At 41.5% G+C, this 9,873-nt stretch overlaps 1 protein-coding gene across 1 annotated transcript in view; it reads left to right on the top strand.

Annotated features, from left to right (window-relative positions):
• The window catches only part of IVL (involucrin), a 2,665-nt gene extending 337 nt beyond the window's left edge, over window positions 1–2,328 (top strand). Inside the window, exon 2 of the mRNA XM_034990105.1 lies at window positions 936–2,328. Within this exon, the coding sequence (XP_034845996.1) occupies window positions 959–1,861 (903 nt within the window). The 5' untranslated portion in view covers window positions 936–958 and the 3' untranslated portion in view covers window positions 1,862–2,328. The remainder of the gene's footprint in view (window positions 1–935) is intronic.
• Window positions 2,329–9,873: the final 7,545 nt, after the last annotated feature.

The following is a 9,873-nucleotide window of genomic DNA, read 5'->3' as shown; positions in this document are numbered from 1 at the left end:
GTGTGTGTGTGTGTGTGTGTGTGTGTGTGTGTGTGTGTGTGTGTGTGAGAGAGAGAGAGAGAGAGAGAGAGAGAAGAGGTAAGATGGGGATGAGGGGGAGTACAGTCAATTTCTTCCCTGAAACTGTTTGATTTGGGCTGACCATGACTGTGCCTTCTTTAGGGGGCAGGGGTTTGAGGGAAATGCATGTAACTCTTGTTGTACTGCAGAAGGGAGAATGGCAAAATGGGGAAAATCTTCTATTTGGAGAAACCCAGGCAAAGCAGAAGCTGGAAAATCCAACTTAGAATTGCAAGACTTGAAAGAACTGGCTCTGCTCCCCAGCAACCTTCCAGCCCCTCCCCCCACCCCATCCCCCAAGTGCTAGGGCTGCAGCTAAACCTCTGAAGGTCATGAAAGAAACCCCTGGAGTTGAACAAGCCAATCTGCTAATTTTATAGAGGAGAAATCTGAGGCCCAGCAGGATTAAGTGACCTGCTCAGAAACATACAACCTTTCAGTGGGACAACTTAAGCTGATACTATGTTGTGTGAGTAGTCCAGGGCATGTGCCATGGACCACTGATTTTCTAGGACTCAGGAGTCCTCCAGGAGTACTCTTCTTTTCCTAGGGCTTCACCTCTTCCCATCATAACCCCAGAACTCATCTCTCCTTCTTGGTCAGTAGAGGTCAGAAGTCAAGGTCAGAGGCAAGGATTAGGCAAGAAATGGCACCCAGTAACTCTGAAGACAGACCTCTTCGTTGGCTCTTTCTAGGAACAAAAGGCTCCTCCCCTTCACTCTGCTGCATCTGGGGAACACAGCCCAGAGTGGGTAGGAGAGCCCCAACCCAAGGAAAGAGAAGGGATGCTGAGAAACCAGGCCCTTCTGCAGATTCTGGAGATTCATCCACTCCCTCTGCCTTCAGTCACCCTTCTGACCCCTTCTGTTTTTCAGGTTGATCTAAAGCAGCTTCCAGGATGTCCCAGCAACACACTCTGCCAGTGACCCTGCCTCCTGCCCTCAATCAGGAACCCCTCAAGCCTGTTTCTTCTCCCATCGATACCCAGCAGGAGCAAGTGAAGCAACCAACTTCACTACCGGCCCTGTGCCAGAAGGTGCCCTCCAAGCTCCTGGGGGAGGTCCCTCTGGAGCATGGGGAGAAACACACAACTCTTGTGAAGGAGGTTCCCGAGCAACAATGTGAGCCACAGCAGCAGGAACAGCATCTGGAACAGCAGCAACAGCAGCAGCAACAAGAATCACAGGAGCAGGAACTGTGCCTGGAACAGCATCTGGAACAGCAGCAGCAGGAGCTACAGGAGCAGGAACAGCATCTGGAACAGCAGCAGCAAGAGTCACAGGAGCAGGAACTGCATCTGGAACAGCAGCAGCAGGAGCGACAGGAGCAGGAACTGCACTTGGGACAGCATCTGGAACAGCAGAAGGAGGAGCCAAAGGAGCAGAAAATACAGCAGCAGCAGCAAGAGGAACAGTGTGAGGAACATCAGGAAGCAAAAAATCTGGAGCAGCAGCTGGAGCAGGTGAAAGCACAAAGGGAGCAGCAGCAAAAGGAACAGCTGGAACAGGAAAAGAAGCTCTTGGACCAGCAACTGGATCAAGAGCTAGCAAAGAGAAATGAGCAATTGGAAAAGAAAGAAGAGCAGCTGCTGGAACAGCAGGAGCAGCCGCTGGAACAGCAGGAGCAGCCACCAGAGCCAGCAGAGCAGCAGGAGGGGCAGGTGGAGTGGCCTGCATTTGTCCCAGTTCCTGGCCAGGTCCAAGAGACCCAGCCAGTTCAGTCACCGAAGGGAGAAGTCTTACCCCTCACAGAGCAGCAACAGCAGAAGAAGGAGCTGTATGGCCCCCCAAAACATAAGTAAGCACCCCCAGTATTCCAGAGGCTCTCAGGCCATCCCACACAAGTGAAGAGAGAGCCAGTGGCCTCACTAATTTTAGGTCCCCAGCCTGGGTGGCCTGCCTCATCTGTGAACCTGCCTGACCCTGTCCTTCTGTTTCTTTGATGGGGCTGGGGGAAGGGGAAGTTATTGTTCAGCAACCACCCCTAATGAACTCGGCCCCAACCTCAGGTGGCCAAATCCTCTGCCTAAGGAGACAGTTACCATACTAACTCTGACTTCATCCCCAGTATTATAGTTGAATCCGTGAGTGTGTACAATAATACAGAATAAATCCTGGAAGTCCTTGGATCCTGTATTCTCTTTGTCTTTTCTCCTCTGTCTCTCACCATATAAAAACCTGTGTGTGGGTCAATGGTTGCAACAGACTCTCTTGGCCAATTCCCAAAGGAGGAAAGACATCTTTAACCCTGCTCCTCAAACCACCCAATGTATTCACCAGCTCCTTAAAAGGAAACCAATACCAAACCAAAACAGCTTCACTCTTGCACCTGAAAGTAAAGCTTGTCAATTGCTGATCATGAGCAGGGACAAGTTAATCTGGTTGGAGGAAGGAGGATCTGTCCACCTCAGTTCAGCACTGCCTTACACCACACACCAGGCCCAATCCTAGCCTCTGGCCAAGCTCAGTCCAGCACCTCTGAGCTCCTCTCATCTCCTCACTTTGGGGATGGCTCTGGGAAGATACGAGGCTTTGGGGCTTTGGCTGGGTTCTGGTCCCTTCCTGGATGTTCTCTCTGTAGAATAGATTCTAAGAGTCTTATGGACTCTTAAGTCTACTTGGCTAAGGAAAACTTTAGAAAAGTGACAGAAGCAGAATTGAGCAAGGTGGGAAGAGGAGAGTCCCAAGACTGGTCCCAATCGGTGACAGTGACAGTGTCACTAAAGCACTAAAGAAAGTAAAGGTTGGGCCCACTGGAATCATGAGAGTGCTCAGTAGGTTGGAGAAATACAGATCCAAGGCCACTGTAGCCATTACCCTCCCTGACATTTCTGTAGCCTTTACTGGCATCAATCACACCAGGACTTGGGGCTCTCTCCTTCCTGGGACAAACTCTGCCTTTAATGCTTCAAACCACCTGCCTTTAACTATTAACCTTATCATTTCAGGCAAGTTGTCTCAAGCCACCTAAAGCTATTTTACCACAGCCATGAGGATATGCCTGGGGCATCCTTGTTGAGACGTCCACAGGCAAAGGGAGAAGTAACCAGAAAAACTCACAGTATGCACTCATTTTCTTTGGAGAGTTAGGTTTTGATGTGTGTGTGTGTGTGTTTTTAAATAGGCCTTATTTTTTAGAACAGCTTTGGATTTACAAAAAAGTTGAGAAGCTAATACAGAGAGTTCCCATATACTCCACACCCAGTTTCTCATATTATTAACATTTTAACGTGGATATGGTTCATTTATTACAATTAACAAAACAATATTGATATATTAACTAAGGTTCGAGATTTACTCTAATTTCCTTAGTTTTAACCTAATGTCTTTTTCTGTTCCAGGATCCCACCTAAGATACTCCACTATAATTAGTCATCTTGTCTCCTAGGCTCCTCATGACTAACAGTGTCTCAGACTTCCATTGTTTTTGGTGACATTGACCATTTTGACGGAGTACAGATGAGCTATTTTGTAGACTCTCTCAGTTTGGGTTTGTCTGATGTTTCTCTTATGATTAGACTGAAGTTGTGGGTTTTTAGGAGAAAAAGTACAGAGGCAAAGTTCCACTGTCATCACATTATATGAAAAGTACATACTCCTAACATGATTTATCACTTTGATCTCCTGACTGATGTAGTGTGTGTCAGGTTTTCCCACTGTAAAGTTAAATGCTCCTCAGCCTACCCCTCATCTCCCATCTTTCTATAGTGTGTTGTTTGGAAGGAGGTCACCGTGTGAAGTGGGGAGTAAGCTCCCTGTCATTGAGGGTGAAGTATCAACATAAATTATCTGGAATTTTCTGTATAGGAAATTCATCTCTTCCTTCTCACTATTTGTTTATTTGTTTATATGTTTAATCACTTTATATCAGTGTGGATGCATGAATATTTATTTTATATTTTGGGCTATAATCCAATAGTTATTTATTTATTTTCTTTTTTATTATGGTAGAACACACATAATATAAAAATTACTATCTTAATAATTATACAGTTAAATAGTATTGAGAACATTTATTTTGTTGTGCAACTGCCCATCTCCAGAACTCTTTCATCTTGCAAAACCGAAATTCTGTACCATTGCAACAATGGCAACCACCATTCTCCTTTCTTGATTTCTTTTTGTCTTTTTATGGGAGGAGGAGGGGCAAAGGGTTAACCCATCCTTCCAGTCCCCTCCCCTCCGGCAACCCTCAGTTGGTTTCCTATAAGAGTCTCTCAACTTTGGGGAGGGTATGTGCTATGGTGAGCGCTGTGAATTGTGTAAGACTGATGAATCACAGACCTGTACCTCTGAAACAAATAATACATTATATGTTTAAAAAAAGAAAAAAAAAAGAAGATAGTAGGAAGGGAAAAAATGAAGGAGGGGAAATCGGAGGGGGAGACAAACCATGAGAGACTATGGACTCTGAAAAAAATAAAAAAAGAGTCTCTTATGATTTGTCTCCCTCTCTGATTGCATCTTGTTTTATTTTTCCCTCCCTTCCTTTATGTTTTGTTTTGTTTTGTTTCTTAAATTGCACATATGAGTGAAATCATATGATAATTGTCTTTCTCTGATTGATTTAATTCGCTCAGCATAATACCCTCTAGTTCCAACCACATCATTGCAAATGGCAAGATTTCATTTTTTTGATGGCTGAGTTGTGTATATTTCTTCTTTATCCATTCATCTGTTGATGGCCATCTAGGCTCTTTCCACAGTTTGGCTATTGTGGACATTGCTGCTATAAACATTGGGGTGAAAGTGCCCCTTCAGATCACTACATTTTTATCTTTGGGGTAAATATCTGGGTCTTAGGGTAGCTCTATTTCCAACTTCTTGAGGAACCTCCATACTGTTTTCCAGAGTGGCTGCACCAGCTTGCATTCCCACCAGCAGTGTAAGAGGGTTCCCCTTTCTCCACAGCCTCACCAACATCTGTCATTTCCTGACTTGTTAATTTTAGCCATCCTGACTGGTGTGAGGTGGGGTTTTGATTTGTATTTCCCTGATGCTGAGTGATGTTGATCATTTTTTCATTTGTCTATTGGCCATTTGGATGTCTTCTTTGCAGAAATATCTATTCATGTCTTCTGCCCATTTCTTGACTGGATTATTTGTTCTTTGGGTGTTGAGTTTGATAAGTTCATTATAGATTTTGGATACTAACCCTTTATCTGACAAAACATTTGCAAAAATCTGGGAGAGAGAGAATCTTAAGCAGGCTCCATGCCCGGCACAGAGCCTGATGCAGGGCTCGATCTCACAACCCTGAGATCATGACCTGAGGTGAAATCAAGAGTCAGATTGAGCCACCCAGTTGCCGCATGACTTCTTTTTGTGTTTTCAAAAAATCTTTCCTTTCCCCTCAGATGCGAGCCTCTGGTAATCACCATTCTACTCTCTAAGTTCAGCTTTTTTGGTCATGAATAAGTAACTATGTATTAAGCTAGATAATATACATATAATTATGCATCACATTATATATCACTAAATATGATATAATATGATATAATAATTAATATAATATAAATGTATATCACATTTTTTTTCCATTCATCTGTTGACATTTAGATTGTTTCCATATCTTGGTTACTGTGAATAATGCTGCAGTGAACATGGTAGTGCAGATGTCTCTTCAGGTACTGATTTCATTTCGTTTGGGTATATACACAGAAATAGGATTGCTTGACCATATGGTAGTTTTATTTTTAATTTTTGGAGGACCCTCCATATTATTTTCCATAAAGGCTGTGTCAGTTTACATTTCTACCAAAAGTGTATAGTGGTTGCCTTTTCTCCACATCCTTGCCAACACTTGTTACCTTTTGACTTTTTTTAATAGCTATTCTAATGGGTGTGAGGTGATATCTCATCATGTTTTCTTTTTCTTTTAATTAATATTTTTGTTTGTTTTATTTTTTTAATTTAAATTTTAGTTAGTTAACATATAATGTAATATTGGTTTCAGGAGTAGAATTTAGTGATTCATCACTTACAAATAACATCCAGTGCTCATCAAAACAAGTGCCCTCCTTAGTACCCATCACCCATTTAGCCCATCCCCCACTCACCTCCCTCCATCAACCCTCAGTTTGTTCTCTATCATTAAGAGTCTCTTATACTCCATATCTGGGCTCTCTATTTTGTTCCATTGGTCTATGTGTCTGTTTTTGTGCCAGTACCATGCTGTCTTGATGATCACAGCTTTGTAATATAGCTTGAAATCAGGGAACGTGATGCCCCCAGCTTTGTTTTTCTTTTTCAACATTTCCTTGGTGATTCAGGGTCTTTTCTGATTCCATACAAATTTTAGGACTGTCTGTTCCAGCCCTTTGAAAAATGCTGTTGGTATTTTGATCAGAATGGCGTTGAAGGTATAGAATGCTCTGGGCAGCATAGACATGTTAACAGTGTTTATTCTTCTGATCCATGAGTATGGAATGTTTTTCCATCTTTTTGTGTCTTCTTCAATTTCTTTCATGAGTGTTGTATAGTTCCTAGAGTATAGATCCTTTACCTCTTTGGTTAGGTTTATTCTGAGGTATCTTATGGTTTTTGGTGCTATTGTAAATGGAATCATTTCTCAAATTTCTCTTTCTACAGTTGCATTGTTGGTGTATAAGAAAGCAACTGAGGTGATCAACATAACATAATTAAATAAATAAATAAATAAATAAATAAATAAATAAATAAATAAATAAATAAAGCAACTGATTTCTATACATTAATTTTGTAACCTGCCACATTACTGAATTGCTGTATGAGTTCTAGTAATTTGGGGATAGAGTATTTTGGGTTTTCCACATAAAGTATCATGTTGTCTGTGAAGAGAGAGAGTTTGACTTCTTCTTGGTCAATTTGAATACCTTTTATTTCTTTTTGTTGTCTGATTGCTGTTGCTAGGACTTCTACTACTATGTTAACAATAGTGGTGAGAGTGGGCATCCTTGATGTGTTCCTGATCTTGAGGGAAAGACTTTCAGCTTTTCCCCATTGAGGATGATATTCGCTGTGGGTTTTTCATAGATGGATTTTATGAACTTGAGGAATGTTCCCTCTATCCCTATACTCTGAAGAGTTTTAATCAAGAAAGGATGCTATATTTTGTCAAATGCTTTTTCTGAGTCATTTGAGAGGACCATATGGTTCTTCTTCCTCCTCTTATTAATGTGTTCTACCACATTGATTGATTTGTGAATGTTGAACCACCCTTGCATCCCGGGAATAAATCCCACTTGGTTGTGGTGGATGATCCTTTTAATGTATTATTGGATCCTATTAGCTAGGATTTTGTTGAGGATTTTGGAATCCATATTCATCAGGGATATCGGTCTGAAATTCTCCTTTTTGATGGGGTCTTTGCCTGGTTTGGGGATTAAGATAATGTTGGCCTCATAGAAAGAGTCTGGAAGCTTTCCTTCTGTTTCTATTTTTTAAAACAGCTTCAAGAGAATAGGTACTATTTCTTCTTTGAATGTTTGGTAGTATTCCCCAGGGAATCCATCAGGCCCTGGACTCTTGTTTTGGGGGTGGTTTTTGATCACTGCTTCAATCTCATTACTGGTTATTGGCCTATTCAGGTTGTCAATTTCTTCCTGTTTCAGTCTTGGCAGCTTATAGGTTTCCAGGAAGGCCTCCATTTCATCCAGATTGCTCAGTTTATTGGCATATAGTTGGTGATAATAATTTCGAATAATTGTTTCTATTTCCTCGGTGTGAGTCATGATCTCTCCCCTTTCATTCATAATTTTATTAATTTGCATCCTTTCTCTTTTGTTTTGGATAAGTCTGGCCAGTGGTTTATCGATCTTATTAATTCTTTCAAAGAACCAACTTCTAGTTTCGTTGATCTGATCTACTGTGTTTCTGGTTTCTAATTCATTGACGTCTGCTCTAATTTTAATTATTTCTCTTCTAATGCGTGGCTTAGGCATCGTTTGTTGCTTTGGCTCTAGTTCTTTAAGGTGTAGAGTTAGCTGGTGAATTTGGGATTTTTCTATTTTTTTGAGTGAGGCTTGGATGGCTATGTATTTCCCCCTTAGGACCGCCTTTGCAGTATATCATAGGTTTTGGACCAATGTGTTTTCGTTCTCACTGATTTCCATGAATTGTTTAAGTTCTTCTTTGATTCCCTGGTTGACCCAAACATTCTCGAGCATAGTGGTCTTTAGCTTCCAAGTGCTTGAATTTCTGCCAAATTTTTTCTTGTGATTGAGTTCCAGTTTTACAGCATTGTTGTCTGAGAATATGCAGGGCATAATCTCAATCTTTTGGTACTGGTTGAGACCTGATTTGTGACCCAGTATGTGGTCTATTCTGGAGAAAGTTCCATGTGTGCTCGAGAAGAATAAGTATTCTGTTGTTTTAGGGTGGAATGTTCTGTAAATATCTATGAGGTCCATCTGGTCCAATGTATCATTCAAAGCTTTTGTTTCCTTGTTGATTTTCTGCTTAGATGATCTGTCCATGGCTGAGAGTGGAGTATTGAGGTCTCCTACAATTAACGTATTGTTATCAATATGACTCTTTATTTTGGTTAACAGTTGGCTTATGTAGGTGGCTGCTCCCATGTTGGGGGCATAGATATTTTCGATTGTTAGATCTTCTTGTTGGATAGACCCTATAAGAATGATATAGTGTCCTTCTGTGTCTCTAATTACAGACTTTAGTTTAAAATCTACTTTGTCTGATATAAGAATTGCTACCCCAGCTTTCTTTTGAGGTCTGCTGGCATGGAAGATGGATCTCCATCCCTCCACTTTCGGTCTGGATGTATCTTTAGGTTCAAAATGAGTCTCTTGTAGACAGCATATGGATGGGTCCTGTCTTTTTATCCAGTCTGCAACCCTGTGCCGTTTTATGGGAGCATTTAGGCCATTCACGTTGAGAGTGATTATTGAAAGATATGAATTAATTATCATCATGTTGCCTGTGAAGACGTTGTTTTTATAGATTGTCCCTGTAAATTTCTGTTGTAGATCACTCTTGGGGTCTTTCTCCTTTTATAGACCCCCCCTTAATATTTCTTGCAGGGCCGGCTTAGTGGTCACATATTCTTTCAGTTTCTGCCGGTCTTGGAAGCTGTGCATCTCTCCATCCATTCTAAATGACAGCCTTGCCGGATAAAGTATTCTTGGCTGCGTGTTCTTCTCATTTAGTACCCTGAATATGTCTTTCCAGGCCTTTCTGGCTTGCCAGGTCTCTGTGGATAGGTCTGATGTTATTCTGATGTTCCTCCCTCTGTACGTGAGGAATCTCTTCCCCCTAACTGCCCCTAAGATGGTTTCTTTGGTTAAGATTTGCAGGTTTTACTATTACATGCTGGGGTGTTGGCCTGTTTTCCTTGATCTTGTGAGGGGTCCTCTCTGCCTCTAGGACGCGAATGTTTGTTTCATTCCCCAGATTAGGGACGTTCTCAGCTACGATTTGCTCAAATATATCTTCTAGTCCTCTTTCTCCATCCCCTCAGGGATTCCAGTAATTCTGACATTGGAACGTTTCATGGTGTCACTGATTTCTCTGATTCTATTTTCATGGATTCTGAGTTGTTTTTCCCTGGCCTCCTCTTTTCCCTTTTTATCTATTATATTGTCTTCCAGGTCACTTATTTGCTCTTCTGACTCAGTTACCCTAGCTGTTAGATTATCTAGATTGGATTGGATCTCATTGATACCATTTTTGAGTTCTGCCAATTCAATTTTTATTTCTGCCCTCAGAGACTCTCTGTTGCCATTAATTGATTTCTCCATTCTAGCCATTGTCTTCACAATTGCTAGCCTGAATTCCATCTCCGACATCTTGGTTATATCTGCATCCATTTGTAAAT

The sequence above is a fragment of the Mirounga leonina genome, unplaced genomic scaffold (assembly GCF_011800145.1).
Source record: "Mirounga leonina isolate KUSES-001 unplaced genomic scaffold, KU_Mleo_1.0 Mir_493, whole genome shotgun sequence".
Taxonomy (NCBI): domain Eukaryota; kingdom Metazoa; phylum Chordata; class Mammalia; order Carnivora; family Phocidae; genus Mirounga; species Mirounga leonina.
This window is presented reverse-complemented; position numbering and strand designations above follow the sequence as displayed.